The 19,578-nt window shown below is 50.0% G+C and overlaps 1 protein-coding gene across 1 annotated transcript in view; it reads right to left on the bottom strand.

Moving 5' to 3' along the window:
* The window catches only part of LOC106592868 (nectin-3), a 149,214-nt gene that overhangs the window by 126,701 nt on the left and 2,935 nt on the right, over nucleotides 1-19,578 (bottom strand). The window contains exons 5-6 of the mRNA XM_082969120.1: nucleotides 11,363-11,465; nucleotides 11,004-11,158 (exon numbers count right to left, since the gene is read on the bottom strand). Coding sequence (XP_082825246.1) covers nucleotides 11,004-11,158; nucleotides 11,363-11,465 — 258 coding nt within the window. The remainder of the gene's footprint in view (nucleotides 1-11,003; nucleotides 11,159-11,362; nucleotides 11,466-19,578) is intronic.

Genomic DNA, 19,578 nt, shown 5'->3' with positions numbered 1-19,578 from the left:
CCCGACCACCCCCGCCTTTGTGATTTTTTTCCTCTGTTTGCCGAAAAGGAGATTCCCTGTCGGAATATTATCGCTTTTCTACGAGAAAAATGGCGTAAAAATTGATTTTAAACAGCGGTTGACATGCTTCGAAGTACGGTAATGGAATATTTAGAATTTTTTTGTCACGCATTGCGCCATGCGCACGACCCTTCTTTACCATTTCGGATAGTGTCTGGAACGCACGAACAAAACGCCGCTATTCGGATATAACGATGGATTATTTTGGACCAAACCAACATTTGTTATTGAAGTAGCAGTCCTGGGAGTGCATTCTGATGAAGACAACAAAAGGTAATGAAACTTTTATAATAGTAAAGCTGATATTGGTGAGTGCTAAACTTGCCGGGTGTCTAAATAGCTAGCCCGTGATGCCTGGGCTATGTACTTAGAATATTGCAAAATGTGCTTTCACCAAAAAGCTATTTTAAAATCGGACATATCGAGTGCATAGAGGAGTTCTGTATCTATAATTCTTAAAATAATTGTTATGCTTTTTGTGAACGCTTATCGTGAGTAATTTAGTAAATTGTTAGTAAATTCCCCGGAAGTTTGCGGGGGTATGCTAGTTCTGAACGTCACATGCTAATGTAAAAAGCTGTTTTTTGATATAAATATGAACTTGATTGAACAAAACATGCATGTATTGTATAACATAATGTCCTAGGTGTGTCATCTGATGAAGATCATCAAAGGTTAGTGCTGCATTTAGCTGTCTTCTGGGTTTTTGTGACATTATATGCTAGCTTGAAAAATGGGTGTCTGATTATTTCTGGCTGGGTACTCTGCTGACATAATCTAATGTTTTGCTTTCGCTGTAAAGCCTTTTTGAAATCGGACAGTGTGGTTAGATAAAGGAGAGTCTTGTCTTTAAAATGCTGTGAAATAGTCATATGTTTGAAAAATTGAAGTTTTTGTATTTTTGAGGAATTTGTTATTCGCGCCACGCCTATCATTGGATATTGGAGCAGGTGTTCCGCTAGCGGAACGTCTAGATGTAAGAGGTTAATCTAACCACACTGTCCGATGTCAAAAAGGCTTTACAACGAAAGCAAAACATTAGATTATGTCACCGTACTTCGAAGCATGTCAACCGCTGTTTAAAATCAATTTTTATGCCATTTTTCTCGTAAAAAAGCGATAATATTCCGACCGGGAATCTCCTTTTAGGTAAACAGAGGATAGAAAACAAAGCTTTCGGTCGACGCGGGCACGAGCCTGAGTCTCACAGTACTGTAACCAGCCACTACCCAAACGCGCTACTTTGTTTCAGCCAGAGCCTGCAAAGCCACGATTCAGCTTTTTGCCGCCTTCTGAGAGCCCATGTGAGCCGTAGGAAGTGTCACGTAATAGCAGAGATCCTTTGTAATGGATAGAGATAATCAAGAAGGGGAAGAAATGGTCAGACAGGGTACTTCCTGTACAGAACCTTCTCAGGTTTTGACCTGCCATTTGAGTTCTGTTATACTCACAGACACCATTCAAACAGTTTTAGAAACTTTGGAGTGTTTTCTATCCAAAGCCGTTATATCCAAATAGCGGCGTTTTGTTCGTGCGTTCCAGACACTATCCGAAATGGTAAATCAGGGTCTCGAGCATGGCGCAATTCGTGACAAAAAAATCTAAATATTCCATTACCGTACTTCGAAGCATGTCAACCGCTGTTTAAAATAAATTTTTATGCCATTTTTCTCGTAAAAAAGCGATAATATTCCGACCGGGAATCTCCTTTTAGGTAAACAGAGGATAGAAAACAAAGCTTTCGGTCGACGCGGGCACGAGCCTGAGTCTCACAGTACTGTAACCAGCCACTACCCAAACGCGCTACTTTGTTTCAGCCAGAGCCTGCAAAGCCACGATTCAGCTTTTTGCCGCCTTCTGAGAGCCCATGTGAGCCGTAGGAAGTGTCACGTAATAGCAGAGATCCTTTGTAATGGATAGAGATAATCAAGAAGGGGAAGAAATGGTCAGACAGGGTACTTCCTGTACAGAATCTTCTCAGGTTTTGACCTGCCATTTGAGTTCTGTTATACTCACAGACACCATTCAAACAGTTTTAGAAACTTTGGAGTGTTTTCTATCCAAAGCCAATAATTATATGCATATTCTAGTTACTGGGCAGGAGTAGTAACCAGATTAAATCGGGTACGTTTTTTATCCAGCCGTGTCAATACTGCCCCCTAGCCCTAACAGGTTAAACACCTGCTTCTCGACTCCCAGCGTCTTCATTACACAAATTGTTTATCAGCTTCAGCATTTCCACTGAAAAGCATTAATAGCCCAGTGATTATTCCGTTGGATTGTCTATGTGTTCCATTCAGAGGGTTAATGGGCAAGACAAAATATATGTGCCTTTGAACGGGGTATGGTAGTAAGTGCAAGGTGCCCAGTTTTGTGTCAAGCACTGCAATTCTGCTGGGTTTTTCATGCTCAACAGTTTCCCATGTGTATCAAGAATGGTCGACCACCCAAAGGACATCCAGACAACTTAACACAACTGTGGGAAGCATTAGAGTCAACATGGGCCAGCATCCGTGTGGAACGCTTTTGACACCTTGTAGAGTCCATGCTCTGACAAATTGAGGCTTTTCTGAGAGCAAAAGGGGGAGGGTGCAACTCTATTAGGAAGGTGTTCCTAATTTTTGGAATACTCAGTGGTGGAAAAGGTAGCCAATTGTCATACTTGAGTAAAAGTAAAGATGCACTTATTTTCTGTATCTAGAACTGGTCCCGTGTGGCTCAGTTGGTAGAGCATGGTGTTTGCAACTCCAGGGTTGTGGGTTTGATTCCCATGGGGGACCAGTACGGCGAAAAAAATGGTGGATTGCAGGAGAGTATTTTGAAGTAAGGGGTTAGAAACATAAAAAGATATGTGAAGAAAAAGATACAAAAATATATATACATGGGACACGACAAGACGAAGGACAACACATGACATAACAGTCTCTTTCTAACCTGCATTCTAACAATTAACTTTGTGAAAAGATCTGCATTGTAACTAGACCTGAATTCTAGCTAATAATATAGGGAAAAGACCTGCATTCTAGCTACTAACTACCTACAGTAACTACTGGTGGACAAACATGCCATGCTACACTAATGCTAGGCTAAAACAACAAATAATACAGGGTTAATCAGGGATAGGGTTAAAGAATTTGTTCTTAAGTGACTTGCCTAGTTACATAAAGGTTAAATAAAAAAATTAAAAAAGTTGGAGAATGTGCCTGTTCTTTGCAAATGGCTGTAGCGTTGGAGAATGTGCAGACTGGAATTCTTCCCCCACATAGTGCATGTCTGCGATTCTTCTGGCATCTGTTCTCAGCCTGTCCGGTGATTTCTTTAAAATAGCACAATAATCATACCTCATGAATAGACAATACCTCAAACAAGATATAAATAATATTAAAAATACAAAATAATAATACAAATAATGTGTGTTCCTTACGTCACGTTCCTTCTCCCTTTTCCGCCTTCCTGGTTTGGAGTGTTTAGAACCCAGACGTCCCAGGTTCATCTACATCAACCTTGTCATCAGACATTATAACAGTATTATTACATAGCAAAAAGTGGTTGATGAGGTAGGTTAATCACACAACAATGGTGGACTTTAACATAGTCACATACCTGTTGTGGTGCTCCTGGAATATCGTCAAGATACAAATAAATATATGATCATCAAATGAAAAAAAAAAAAATTCACAATGGAATATTCTGTTCATAACATTACAGTAGTTGATATTACCAAGGAAATTGTCCGTATTTGCACCGGTACCATATGAGTGCAGCCGCAGCAACAATCAGACAGAGAATAACAACCAGTAGAACCCAACAGGCAGCAGAGGTCTCTGTGAAGATAGAGGGGATACAATTAATATAAGAAAAAGTCTTCATTTACAATTATATGTAATCTTGTTGCCCTAGCAAACAAAATGGCTCTGATGCAAACACGTTACTGCACAAAGATAAGAGATAATACTGCAGTCGTGGCCAAAAGTTTTGAGAATTACAAAAATATTAATTTTCACAAAGTCTGCTGCCTCAGTTTGTATGATGGCAATTTGCATATACTCCAGAATGTTATGAAGAGTGATCAGATGAATTGCAATTACTTGCGAAGTCCCTCTTTGCCATGAAAATCAACTGAATCCCCCCCAAAAAACATTTCCACTGCATTTCAGCCCTGCCACAAAAGGACCAGCTGACATCATGTCAGTGATTATCTCGTTAACACAGGTGTGACGAGGACAAGGCTGGAGATCACTCTGTCATGCTGATTATGTTTGAATACAAGACTGGAAGCTTCAAAAGGAGGGTGGTGCTTGAAATCATTGTTCTTCCTCTGTCAATCAAGGTTACTTGTAAGGAAACACGTGCCGTCATCATTGCTTTGCACAAAAAGGGCTTCACAGGCAAGAATATTGCTGCCAGTAAGATTGCACCTAAATCAACCATTTATCGGATCATCAAGAACTTCAAGGAGAGCGGTTCAATTGTTGTGAAGAAGGCTTCAGGGTGCCCAAGAAAGTCCAGCAAGCGCCAGGACCGTCTCCTAAAGTTGATTCAGCTGCGGGATAGGGCCACCACCAGTACAGAGCTTGCTCAGGAATGGCAGCAGGCAGGTGTGAGTGAATCTGCACGCAAAGACTTTTGGAGGATGTCCTGGTGTCAAGAAGGGCAGCAAAGAAGTCACTTCTCTCCAGGAAAAACATCAGGGACAGACTGATATTCTGCAAAAGGTACAGGGATTGGAATGCTGAGGACTGGGGTCAAGTCATTTTCTCTGATGAATCCCCTTTCCGATTGTTTGGGCCATCCGGAAAAAAAAGTGTCCGGAGAAGACAAGGTGAGCGCTTCCATCAGTCCTGTGTCATGCCAACAGTAAAGCATCCTGAGACCATTCCTGTGTGGGGTTGCTTCTCAGCCAAGGGATTGGGTTCACTCACAATTTTGCCTAAGAACACAGCCATGAATAAAGAATGGTACCAACATATCCTCCGAGAGCAACTTCTCCCAACCATCCAGGAACAGTTTGGTGACAAACAATGCCTTTTCCAGCATGATGGAGCACCTTGCCATAAGGCAAAAGTGATAACTAAGTGGCTCGGGGAACAAAACATCGATATTTTGGGTCCATGGCCAGGAAACTCCCCAGACCTTAATCCCATTGAGAACTTGTGGTCAATCCTCAAGAAGCAGATGGACAAACAAAAACCCACAAATTCTGACAAACTCCAAACATTGATTATGTGTTAAGGCTTGGTAATTGTGGAGGAGGAATGAGGCGCAGGAACCAGCGAACACAGGGTAGTGGTGTTTTTAATATACACTCACCAAAAAAAAAACAAATGTTCCCACACACAGGGGAGAAAATACATGCGGCGTACAACAACGTCGACATGAACACAAGCCGTCACACAAGAAACAATCATTAATCCCGCACGAACAGGAGCGGGCCAGCTAAACTAAATAGCCCCTCTAATGGCTAATTGACCACAGGTGTCATAAAATAAAAAAAGGGAAAAGCAAAAGGGAATCGGTGGCAGCTAATAGGCCGGTGACGACGACCGCCGAGCGCCACCCGAGCAGGAGGGGGCGCCACCGTCGGTGGGAATCGTGACAGTACCCCCCTCCTGACGCGCGGCTCCCGCAGCGCGCCGACACCGGCCTCGAGGTCGACCCGGAGGGCGAGGGGCAGGGCGATCCGGACGGAGGTGGTGGAACTCCCTCAACATAGATGGGTCCAGGACGTCCGCCGCCGGCACCCAGCACCTCTCCTCCGGGCCGTACCCCTCCCAGTCCACGAGGTACTGTAGGCCCCTCGCCCGGCGTCGCGAGTCCAGAATGGCCCTTACGCTGTACGCCGGGGACCCCCCGATGTCCAGAGGGGGCGGAGGGACCTCCGGCACCTCATCTTCGTGAAGGGGACCAGCTACCACCGGCCTGAGGAGAGACACATGAAACGAGGGGTTAATACGGTAATAGGAAGGGAGTTGCAACCGATAACACACCTCGTTTATCCTCCTCAGGACTTTGAAGGGCCCCACACACTGCGGCCCCAGCTTCCGGCAGGGCACGCGGAGGGGCAGGTTCCGGGTTGAGAGCCAGACCCTGTCTCCCGGTGCGAACACGGGCGCCTCACTGCGGTGGCGGTCAGCACTCCTCTTCTGCCGCGCACTGGCCTCCTTTAGTGAGTCCTGGACGGCTCTCCAGGTCTCCTTGGAGTGCTGGACCCAGTCCTCCACCGCAGGAGCCTCGGTCTGACTCCGGTGCCATGGTGCCAGGACCGGCTGGTAACCTAACACACACTGAAAGGGTGATATGTTAGTAGAGGAGTGGCGAAGTGAGTTCTGGGCTAACTCAGCCCAGGGAATATACCTCGCCCACTCCCCTGGCCGGTCCTGGCAATACGACCTCAGGAACCTGCCCACCTCCTGGTTCACCCTCTCCGCCTGCCCATTGCTCTCGGGGTGATAACCGGAGGTCAAACTGACCGAGACCCCCAGCCGCTCCATAAACGCTCTCCAGACCCTGGATGTGAACTGGGAACCTCGATCAGAGACAATGTCCTCCGGCACCCCGTAGTGCCGGAAGACGTGGGTAAATAGGGCCTCCGCAGTCTGCAGGGCCGTAGGGAGACCGGGCAATGGGAGGAGACGGCAGGACTTAGAGAACCGATCCACAACCACCAGAATCGCCGTGTTCCCCTGAGAGGGGGGAAGATCTGTCAGGAAGTCAATGGACAGGTGCGACCATGGTCGTTGTGGAACGGGGAGGGGCTGTAACTTCCCTCTTGGTAGATGCCTAGGAGCCTTACTCTGGGCACACACCGAACAGGAAGAGACATAGGCCCTCACGTCCTTAGCTAAGGTGGGCCACCAGTACTTCCCCCTTAGACTCCCCACTGTCCTCGCCTCACCAGGATGACCCGCAGTAGGTAGCGTGTGCGCCCACCGAATCAAACGATCACGAACACCGAGCGGCACATACATGCGCCCCACGGGCACCTGCGCAGGCGCAGGTTCCAACACCAATGCCCGCTCGATGTCCGCGTCCACCTCCCATACAACTGGTGCCACCAGCCTAGACGCTGGAATGATGGGAGTTGGATCGATGGGCCGGTCCTCCGTGTCATAGAGACGGGACAGCGCGTCGGCCTTAGTATTTAGGGAACCCGGTCTATAGGAGATTGTAAACCTAAACCGGGCGAAGAACATGGCCCACCTCGCCTGACGTGGATTCAGTCTCCTCGCTGCCCGGATGTACTCCAGGTTTCGGTGGTCGGTCCAGATGAGAAAGGGGTGTTTAGCCCCCTCAAGCCAGTGCCGCCACACCCTCAAAGCTTTAACCACTGCTAGCAACTCCCTGTCCCCCACATCGTAGTTACGCTCCGCCGAACTGAGCTTCTTCGAAAAGAAAGCGCAGGGGCGGAGTTTCAATGGCGCACCCGAGCGCTGTGATAGCACGGCACCTACCCCAGCCTCGGATGCGTCCACCTCCACTACGAACGCTAAAGACGGGTCCGGGTGCGCCAACACGGGTGCGTCGGTGAACAGCGTCTTCAATTTCTTGAAGGCTCCGTCCGCCTCCGTCGACCATCGCAAACGCACCGGCCCCCCCTTCAGCAGTGAGGTAATGGGAGCCGCTACCTGGCCAAAACCCCGGATAAACCTCCGGTAGTAATTGGCAAAGCCTAAAAACCGCTGCACCTCCTTCACCGTGGTTGGAGTCGGCCAATTACGCACGGCCTTAACGCGGTCACACTCCATCACCACCCCCGTGGTGGAAATGCGATAACCCAGAAAGGAGACGGCTCGTTTGGAAAACTCACACTTCTCAGCCTTAACGTATAGGTCATGCTTCAGCAGTCTACCAAGCACCTTGCGCACCAGGGACACATGCGCGGAGCGGGTGGCGGAATATATCAGAATGTCATCGATATATACAATCACGCCCTGCCCGTGCAGGTCCCTGAGAATCTCGTCAACAAAGGATTGAAAGACGGCTGGAGCATTTTTCAACCCATACGGCATGACGAGGTACTCATAATGGCCCGATGTGGTACTAAAGGCGGTTTTCCACTCGTCTCCCTTCTTGATACGCACCAGGTTATACGCGCTCCTGAGATCCAGTTTTGTGAAGAACTGCGCTCCGTGAAATGATTCCACCGCCGTAGCGATGAGAGGTAGTGGGTAACTAAACCCCACCGTAATAGCGTTTAGACCTCGGTAATCAATGCACGGACGCAGACCTCCCTCCTTTTTCTTCACAAAAAAGAAACTCGAGGAAGCGGGTGAGATGGAGGGCCGAATGTACCCCTGTCCCAGGGATTCCGTGACATATGCCTCCATAGCCGCCGTCTCCTCCTGTGACAAGGGGTACACGTGACTCCTGGGAAGCGCAGCGTTAACCTGGAGATCTATCGCACAATCCCCCTGTCGATGAGGTGGTAATTTAGTCGCCCTCTTTTTACAAAAAGCGATCGCCAAATCGGCGTATTCGGGGGGAATGCGCACGGTGGACACCTGGTCTGGACTCTCCACCGACGTGGCACCTATGGAAACTCCTAGGCACCTACCTGAACACTCCTCTGACCACCCCTGGAGAACCCCCTGTTTCCACGAAATACGGGGATTGTGACCAGCCAGCCAGGGGACCCCCAGCACCACCGGAAACGCAGGCGAGTCAATAAGGAAAAAACGAATGCGTTCCTTATGATTCCCCAGCGTTACCATGTCCAGTGGCACCGTAGACTCCCTGACTAGCCCTGACCCTAATGGTCGGCTATCTAGGGAGTGCACGGGGAAAGGAGAATCTATCGGCACCCGCGGAATGCCCAGCTTAATGGCAAGTCCACGGTCCATAAAATTCCCAGCTGCGCCTGAATCGACTAGCGCCCTATGCTGGGAAGAGGGAAAAAATTTAGTAAACAAAACAGGTAAAAACACATGACCAACAGGGGGTTCTGGGTGAATCTGGTGCTGACTCACCTGAGGTAACCGAGAAGTGTTCTGCCTACCATCTCGACTCCCAGACTGGCTCCTCCGGCACCGGTCGGCCGTGTGTCCTCTCCGACCACAGCTGGTGCAGGAGGAGCCACCTCCTCCGGTGCCCCTTGGCACGGCCCCCCCTACCTCCATAGGGGTAGGGGCGGGGGTGCACGGGGGTGGAACGGGCAGGACCCTCTCCGAACGCCCGCGGGCAGCCAGCAAGTTGTCCAGTCGTATGGACATATCTATCAGTTCGTCCAGGGACAGAGCTGTGTCCCGACAGGCCAGCTCCCTGCGGACGTCCGCCCGGAGACTGCAGCGGTAGTGGTCTATGAGGGCCCTGTCGTTCCACCCCGCCCCAGCAGCCAAGGTCCTGAAGTCCAGCGCGAAGTCCTGGGCACTCCTCGTCTCCTGCCTGAGGTGGAACAGCCGTTCACCCGCCGCTCTTCCTTCCGGAGGGTGGTCGAACACGGCCCGAAAGCGGCGGGTGAACTCCGGGTAGTGGTCCCTCGCCGAGTCTGGACCGTTCCAGACCGCATTCGCCCACTCCAGAGCTCTGCCCGTCAGGCAGGAAACGAGGGCACTCACGCTCTCCTCCCCCGTGGGAGCAGGTCTAACGGTGGCCAGGTACAGCTCAAGCTGGAGCAAAAACCCCTGGCACCCAGCCGCCGCCCCATCGTACTCCCCCGGGAGCGCCAGACGAAGCGCGCCAGAGCCAGACGTCATGGGAGGCGAAGATGGCTGTATCGGGGCAGGTGGAGGTGGAGAGAGGATACCACTTCTCTCCCATCTGTCCATCCTCTCCATCATCTGGTCCATTGCCGATCCGATGCAATGGAGGACTGTCGTGTGGTGGAGTACGCGTTCCTCCATCGAGGGCAGAGGAGTGGCCGCTGCTCCCGCTGATTCCATGCCTTCTATCGTGGTGCGGGATTCTGTTAAGGCTTGGTAATTGTGGAGGAGGAATGAGGCGCAGGAACCAGCGAACACAGGGTAGTGGTGTTTTTAATATACACTCACCAAAAAAAAAACAAATGTTCCCACACACAGGGGAGAAAATACATGCGGCGTACAACAACGTCGACATGAACACAAGCCGTCACACAAGAAACAATCATTAATCCCGCACGAACAGGAGCGGGCCAGCTAAACTAAATAGCCCCTCTAATGGCTAATTGACCACAGGTGTCATAAAATAAAAAAAGGGAAAAGCAAAAGGGAATCGGTGGCAGCTAATAGGCCGGTGACGACGACCGCCGAGCGCCACCCGAGCAGGAGGGGGCGCCACCGTCGGTGGGAATCGTGACATTATGCAAGAATGGGCTGCCATCAGTCAGGATGTGGCCAAGAAGTTAATTGACAGCATGTCAGGGCGGATTGCAGAGGTCTTGAAAGCGAAGGGTCAACACTGCAAATATTATCTCTTTGCATCAACTTCATGTAATTGTCAATAAAAGGATTTGACACATGAAATGCTTGTAATTATACTTCAGTATTCCATAGTCACATCTGACAAAAATATCTAGACACTGAAGCAGCCAACTTTATGGAAATTAATATTTGTGTCATTCTCAAAACTTTTGGCCACGACTGTAAGTTAAACGACATGTACATATGCAGTAAGAGATAAGTGTGTATCATGACCATCTTAGTTAGTGGTTACACATGTAACTTCCAATAGAAAGGGTAATGAGGCCATAAGTCTGATATTAACACATGCAGTGAAAGATAAGTGAGCATCTTGCTCAACTTTGTTATCCATGCTACATCACATTTCTCAACCTCATATATGTGTTTTATGTGTATACCGGGAATGCCTGTATTGTTATCAGACAAATTTCCCTATGGTACAATAATGTATTCAATAAATCAGGCAATCAATCAATTATAAGTAACTAGTATGAATACTCTGTGTGTTTGTGTATGTGTATGTGTATGTGTATGTGTGTGTGTGTGTGTGTCCCAGGTGCATCTCACCAGAGGATATGTGTACATAGAGGGAGCCAGTTGCTCGTCCGTAGGGGTTGGAGGTCTTACAGACATAGAGACCATTCAGCTCAGAGCTGAGACTGAGGAAGTGCAGTATGTCACCCTCTGCTTTCACTGAAGACCCAGGCCATGGCTGGACCACTCTGAGGGGGAGAGAGAGAGGAGGAGAGGGGCTGAGTGTATGTGTGTGACTGTGTGTGTGCGTGTGCATGTGTGTGTTAAAGGCATATTTTGACTGCCAGCATAATTCAACAACTGTCCTTTAGCTAATTTAGATCTCATGTTAACAAGTGCAGATAACATTTACATTTAAACTGGTTTGAATTAGTTTACATTGGAGTGAGTACCTGCTCCAGGTGTAGTTGGGATGTGGGTTGCCATCTGCTACACATAGTAAGACTGTGGTTTTAGAGGCCTCACTAAGGGTGATGTTCACTGACTGAGGTGGATCTATGAGAGAGAGAGAGAGAGAGAGACTATAGGAGAAAGAGGGGAGAGCAAACTTCCATCCACATCGACGGAGCTGTTGTGGAGCAGGTCGAAACCTTTCAGTTCTTTGGCGTCCACATTAGTAAGGAAGTAACATGGTCCACACTCACTCGCACAGTCCTGAAGAGAACGGGCCATCAGATCCTCAAAGAATTATACAGCTGCACTCTCGAGAACATCTTGACTGACTGCATCGCCACTTGGTATGGCAATTGCACCGCCCTTCACCACAAAGCACTGCAAAGGATGGTGCGGACAGCCCAGTAACGTACATCACAGGGACAGAGCTCCCTGCCATCTCTATATCAAGTGGTGCCAGAAGAAGGCCCGAGAAATTGCCAAAGAGTCCAGGCACCCAAACCATAGACTGTTCACTCTGCCACCGTCCGGACAACGGTACCGGAGCATCGGCTCTAGGACCAACAGGCTCAGAAACAGCTTCTACCCATAATCCATAAGACTGCTAAATAATAAATGATGGTACCTAAACTATCAGCACTGACTCCATCTTGCACTGACCCTATCCACACTAACTAGACTTTATATTCACACCATATACACAATCACTCACACACTACACTGTCACTCCCACACAAATCCCTCACACATTCAAACACTACATACGCACACAAACACACACACACATAACACAAATGCATACTGACACAACACAAACACACAAATACACACGGACATATTATACATACACACACTTTAACACATAATTTGCTGCTGCTCAACACTGGAGCCCCTCAGGGGTGCGTGCTCAGTCCCCTCCTGTACTCCATGTTCACCCATGACTGCGTGGCCAGGCATGACTCCAACACCATCATTAAGTTTGCAGATGACACAACAGTGGTAGGCCTGATCACCGACAACAACGAGACAGCCTATAGGGAGGAGGTCAGAGACCTGGCCGGGTGGTGCCAGAATAACAACCTATCCCTCAACATAATCAAGACAAAGGAGATGATTGTAGACTACAGGAAAAGGAGGACCGAGCACGCTCCCATTCTCATCGACGGGGCTGCAGTGGAGCAGGTTGAGAGCTTCAAGTTCTTTGGTGTCCACATCACCAACAAACTAGAATGGTCCAAACACACCAAGACAGTCATGAGGAGGGCATCAAAAAGCCTATTCCCCCCCCCCCCCCCCCCCCCTCAGGAAACTAAAAAGATTTGGCATGGGTCCTCTGATGCTCAAAAGGTTCTACAGCTGCAACATCGAGAGCATCCTGACTGGTTGCATCACTGCCTGGTACGACAACTGCTCGGCCTCTGACCGCAAGGCACTACAAAGGGTAGTGCGTATGGCCCAGTACATCACTGGGGCTAAGCTGCCTCCCATCCAGGACCTCTACACCAGGTGGTGTCATTTCACTGTAAGGTGCGTACGTTGTATTCGGTGCACATGACAAATAGACTTTGATTTGATTTTCTGCATTGTTCTTTATTTTACTCTTATTATTATTATTTATCATCCGGATGCCTAGTCACTTCACATTGCCTTCATGTACATATCTACCTCAACTACCTATACCTCGTACTTCTGCACATTGATCTGGTACTGGTCCTCCTTGTATATAACTCCACATTGATCTGGTACTGGTACTCCCAGTATATAGCTCCACATTGATCTGGTACTGGTCCTCCTTGTATATAACTCCACATTGATCTGGTACTGGTACTCCTGTCACGACACCTACGGAAGGTGGCGCCCCTCCTCGCCCGGGCGGCGCTCGGCGGTCGTCGTCGCCAGCCTACTAGCTGCAATCGATTTATGTTTCACGTTCTGTTAGTTAGGCCTAGATTAGTTGCGCACCTGTTTTGTGTTAGTTGTTAGTGGGGAAGGGTATTTAGGCTAGCTAGTTAGGTTTGTTGTTTGTGCGGGATTGTTCGTTTGTCAGGGTGTGTTTTTGTTATGAGGTTCTGTATTTTGCCTTTTGGAGTTACGTTATTCGTTTTGGGCTGCGTCCCTGGTTACGTTCTTTTAAGGGTGGTGCGTTTCTTTTTGCACACCTTGCACTCTATACCTTTTGCATATTTTCCGGGTGGATATTTTATTAAATTCATTCACGGAATCTTTCTGTCTCCTGCGCCTGACTCTCCTGAATCCACAAGCCACCCGTTGTGACAGAATCCCGCACCATGGAGTCAGCAGGAACTTCAACACCAGCCCCGTCCATAGAGGAGTGGATTGATCAACACTCCACCCTCCTCCACCGTCTGGGTACTGCTTTGGACCAGGTGCTGGCATGCCTAGAGAGTTGGGACCGAAGCGCTTCCGGTCCCACTAACCAGCCGGTCCAACAGCCGGCACCTCAACCAGCATCTCCAGCTCCCAGTGGCAGCGGGGTTAAACTCTCCCCTCCCAGGGAGTATGATGGCACGGCCGCTGGGTGTAAGGGGTTCTTACTCCATCTGGAGTTGTACCCAGCGACCGTCCATCATCCTCCCTCGGAGGAGGAGAGTGTCAGCGTCCTCGTCTCGTGTCTCACGGGTAGAGCCCTGGTATGGGCCAACGCCATCTGGGACAGTCCGGACTCAGCCAGGGACAGCTACCCGGAGTTCACCCGTCGCTTCCGGGCAGTGTTCGATCATCCCCCGGAGGGGAGAGCGGCGGGGGAGCGGCTGTTCCACCTGAGACAGGAGACGAGGAGCGCGCAGGACTTTGCTCTGGAGTTTCGGACCCTGGCTGCTGGAGCGGGGTGGAATGAGAGGGCCCTTATAGATCACTACAGGTGTAGTTTGAGGGAGGACGTCCGCCGGGAGTTAGCATGTAGGGACACTACTATCTCTCTGGACCAGCTGATTGACTTGTCAATCTGTTTGGACAATCTGCTGTCGGCCCGCGGGCGTCCGAACCGGGCCCTGCTCATTCCACCTCCTAACCCTCCTGCTCCCACGCCTATGGAGATAGGGGGGGGCTGCCGCCAGGAAGGTCGGAGGGGGGGGGGGGGTCTCTCCTGTACCGCCTGTGGTCGCAGAGGACACACTGTGGACCGGTGCTGGAGGAACTCACCCGGGAGTCTAGATGGCAGGCAGAGCACTTCTTTGACACCTCAGGTGAGTCAGCACCAGCCTCACCCAGACCCCTCTGTCAGTCACATGCATGCATTAGTGTCCTTTCCCGCTTTTTCCCCTCACTCCCGGCTTAAGGCACTTCAGGCGCAGCCGGGAGTTTTATGGACCGTGGGGTCGCAACTAAGTTAGGGATTCCCTTGGTTCAGCTGGGCCAACCCTTCCCCGTGCACGCCTTAGATAGTCGACCACTAGGGTCCGGTCTGGTCAGGGAGGTTACCGTGCCTCTGGTAATGGTAATGCAGGGGGGTCATGAGGAGAGTATCAGTCTCTTCCTCATTGATTCCCCGGCGTTTCCGGTGGTACTAGGGATCCCCTGGCTAGCCACTCACAACCCTAAGATTTCGTGGAGACAGAGGGCTCTTAAGGGGTGGTCAAGGGAGTGCTTGGGCAGATGCATAGGGGTTTCCGTCTTTGCGACTACTGTGGAGAGTCCAGACCAAGTCTCTACCGTGCACATTCCCTCAGAGTATGCCGATTTGGCTATCGCCTTCAGTAAAACGAAGGCGACCCAATTACCACCTCATCGACGAGGAGACTGTGCGATAGATCTCCAGGTAGGCGCTGCACTTCCCCGTAGTCACGTGTATCCCTTGTCTCAGGAGGAGACGGTGGCTATGGAAACATACGTCACTGAGTCCTTGAGGCAGGGATACATTCAGCCATCTAACTCACCCGTCACCTCGAGCTTCTTCTTTGTGAAGAAGGAGGGGGGTCTGCGCCCGTGCATTGACTATAGAGGTCTAAATACCATCACGGTGGGTTTCAGTTACCCGCTACCTCTCATCGCTTCAGCGATAGAGTCATTTCACGGGGCGCACTTCTTCACGAAGTTAAATCTCAGGAGTGCATACAATCTGGTGCGTATCCGAGGGGGAGACGAATGGAAAACAGCATTTAGTACCACATCTGGCCATTATGAGTACCTCGTCATGCCGTATGGGTTAAAGAATGCTCCCGCCGTCTTTCAATCCCTTGTGAACGATGTTCTGCTCGGTCAGGGTGTGCTCGGTCAGGGTGTGGTGGTGTACATCTATGATATTCTGATCTACTCCGCTACACGTGCTGAGCATGTGTCTCTGGTTCGTAAAGTGCTTGAACGACTGGTGGAGCATGACCTATACTTCAAGGCAGAGAAATGTGAGTTTTCCAAACCAGCCGTCTCTTTTCTGGGATATCGCATTTCCACGTCCGGGGTGGAGATGGAATGTGACCGCATTTCGGCCATGCTTAATTGGCTGACTCCCACCACGGTGAGGGAGGTGCAGCGATTCTTGGGTTTTGCTAACTACTATCGGAGGTTTATCCGGGGTTTTGGGCAGGTGATGGCTCCCATTACCTCACTGATGAAGGGGGGCCCGGTGCGGCTGTGGTGGTCGGCGGAGGCGGACAGGGCCTTTAGTCGGCTGAAGGCTCTGTTCACCGATGAGCTGGTGTTGGCGCATCCGGATCCCTCTTTGCCATTCATAGTAGAGGTGGATGCATCCAAGGCTGGGGTGGGAGCTGTGCTATCACAACGCTCGGGCGCGCCACCGAAGCTTCGCCCCTGTGCTTTCTTCTCTAAGAAGTTAAGTCCAGCGGAGTGTAACTATGATGTTGGGGACAGGGAGTTGCTGGCTGTGGTAAAAGCCCTGAAGGTGTGGAGACATTGGCTTGAGGGGGTGCGTCACCCTTTTCTCATCTGGACCGACCACCGTAACCTGGAGTACATCCGGGCGGCGAGGAGATTGAACCCTTGTCAAGCCAGGTGGGCGATGTTCTTTATGAGATTCAGTTCACAATCTCATACATCCCAGGTTCCCGGTACACTAAGGCCGACGCACTGTCTCATCTCCATGACCCTGAGGAACGGTCCGCCGAGTCCACCCCCATACTTCCAGCCTCCTGCCTGGTGGCACCAGTGGTATGGGAGGTGGATGCGGATATCGAGCGGGCGTTACGGGCGGAACCCACTCCTCCTCAGTGTCCCGTGGGTCGTAAGTACGTTCCGCTCGGTGTCCACGATCGATTGATTCGGTGGGTGCACACGCTACCCTCCTCGGGTCACCCGGGGATTGAGCATACGGTGCGTGGTCTTAGTGGGAAATACTGGTGGCCCACCTTGGTGAGGGACGTGAGGCGCTATGTCTCCTCCTGTTCGGTGTGCGCCCAGAGTAAGGCTCCTAGGCATTTGCCTAGAGGGAAATTACAGCCCCTCCCGGTTCCACAGCGACCATGGTCCCACCTGGCGGTGGATTTCCTCACTGATCTCCCGCCGTCTCAGGGCAACACCGCGATCCTGGTCGTTGTGGACCAGTTCTCTAAGTCCTGCCATCTGCTCCCTTTACCCGGTCTTCCTACAGCCCGGCAGACCACCGAAGCAATATTCACCCACGTTTTCCGGCACTACGGGGTGCCTGAGGACATTGTTTCGGATCGAGGTCCCCAGTTCACGTCCCGGGTGTGGCGTGCATTTATGGAGCGACTGGGGGTCTCAGTCAGTTTGACCTCAGGTTTTCACCCCGAAAGTAATGGGCAGGATGGAGAGGATAAACCAGGATGTGGGCAGGTTTCTGCGGTCCTACTGCCGGGACCGGCCAGGGGAGTGGGCGAGGTTCGTGCCGTGGGCCGAGCTAGCTCAGAACTCTCTTCGCCACTCCTCGACCAATCTGTCACCTTTTCAATGTGTGTTGGGTTATCAGCCAGTCCTGGGGCCCTGGCATCAGAGCCAGACGGAGGCCCCTGCGGTGGAAGACTGCGTCCAGCGCTCAAGGGAAACCTGGAACGCCGTTAAGGAGTCACTGGAACGGGCCAGGGGACAACAAAAAAAGAGCGCGGACCGTCGCCGCAGTGAGGCCCCAGTGTTTGCCCCAGGGGAGAGAGTCTGGCTCTCAACCCGGAACCTGCCCCTCCGCCTGCCCTGCCGGAAACTGGGTCCGCAGTTTGTAGGGCCATTTAAAGTCCTGAGGAGAATAAACGAGGTTCGTTACAGGTTACAACTTCCTTCTTATTATCGTATTAACCCCTCGTTTCATGTGTCTCTCCTCAGGCCGGTGGTAGCTGGTCTGCTGCAGGAAGATGAGGTGCTGGAGGTCCCTCCGCCCCCCCTGGACATCGAGGGGCCCCCGGCGTATACAGTCCAGTCCATCTTGGACTCCAGGCGCCGGGTGAGGCGTCTGCAGTACCTCTTGGACTGGGAGGGGTACGGCCCGGAGGAGAGATGCTGGGTACCGGTGGGGGACATATTGGACCCTACGCTCATCCAGGACTTCCACCACCTCCATCCGGCTCGCCCTGCGCCTCGTCCTCCGGGGCGTCCTCGAGGCTGGCGTCGGCGCGCTGCGGGAGCCGCGCGTCAGGGGGGGTACTGTCACGACACTTACGGAAGGTGGCGCCCCTCGGCGGTCATCGTCGCCAGCCTACTAGCTGCCATCGATTTATGTTTCACGTTCTGTTAGTTAGGCCTAGATTAGTTGCGCACCTATTTTGTGTTAGTTGTTAGTGGGGAAGGGTATTTAGGCTAGCTAGTTAAGTTTGTTGTTTGTGCTGGATTGTTCGTTTGTCAGGGTGTGTTTTTGTTATGAGGTTCTGTATTTTGCCTTTTGGAGTTAAGTTATTCGTTTTGGGCTGCGTCCCTGGTTACGTTCTTTTAAGGGTGGTGCGTTTCTTTCTGCACACCTTGCACTCCATACCTTTTGCATATTTTCCGTGTGGATATTTTATTAAATTCATTCACGGAATCATTCTGTCTCCTGCGCCTGACTCCACAAGCCACCCATTGTGACAATTCCCTGTATATAACTCCACATTGATCTGGTACTGGTACTCCCTGTATATAGCTCCACATTGATCTGCTACTGGTACTCCCTGTATATAGCTTCATTATTGTGTGTATTATTTTATTCCTCTTTTGTTAGTTACTATTTCATTTATTTTTTTAACTCAGCATCGTTAGGAAAGGATCGTAAGCAAGCTCTTCACTGTAAAATCTACACCAATTGTGATAGTGTCACATTCTTCTTTGTCAGACGATAAAGAGAAATCATTGTCGAACCAATACGCAGCGAGATCGTATGTACTCATCTTCTTTATTAGGGAAAAGAAGGGAAACCAAAATAAACACGTACACAAAACACAATGACGAATAATAGTCTGGTAAGGCACAAGGCTATACACAGAACAATCTCTCATAATCTCCAAACACATACCTAATTATAGGACTCTCAATCAGAGGCAACTAGGAAACACCTGGCTCCAATTGAGAGTCCAACACCCAATACCTAAACATAGAAATACTAAACTAGAAAGAACATAGAAATACAAAAACATAGAACATAACCCAAAACCCGGAAATAATAAATCAAACACCCTTCTAAACAAACCACCACCCCGAACCACATAAAACAAATACCCTCTGCCACGTCCTGACCAAACTACAATAAGAAATAACCCCTATTACTGGTCAGGACGTGACAGATAGGCGCATGTGATAAGCAACATTCTATTTGATTAGAGAGAGAGAGAGAGAGAGAGAGAGAGAGAGAGAGAGAGACATTGAGTGAGAGCGATTGAAAGAGAGAGAGAGGTGGTTACAGTTACGGCAGGTATAGAATATAAATAGACCTACACTCACACACCCATACCAAGACAGATATATTACACCTATAACAATGACAATACAGTCTCTAAGCAGTGGGAAGGGATGGAACTTTCATCCACATATGAGGCAAAATTCTAAGAATTCTGTTATTTGTCAACCTGGTCTACTTTCATTTCTGTTTGATAGATTACTTGTAGTAGAGGAGCAGTACAATGAAAGTCTTGTAAAGGTCCATACCACTCTGTGCCTCAGAACTATGTTTAAGCTAAAGAAAATAACAGTTGTTACGGGCTAGATCAAAGGCTTTCCTCGGTTGAAAGGGTTTTACATGGAACCCAAAAGGTTTCGACCTAGAACCAAAAAGGGTTCTACCTGGAACTAATAGGGGGTTATTCAAAGGGTTCTCCTATGGGGC

Source organism: Salmo salar, chromosome 25, assembly GCF_965601325.2.
Source record: "Salmo salar chromosome 25, fSalSal1, whole genome shotgun sequence".
NCBI classification, from domain to species: Eukaryota; Metazoa; Chordata; class Actinopteri; order Salmoniformes; family Salmonidae; genus Salmo; species Salmo salar.
This window is presented reverse-complemented; position numbering and strand designations above follow the sequence as displayed.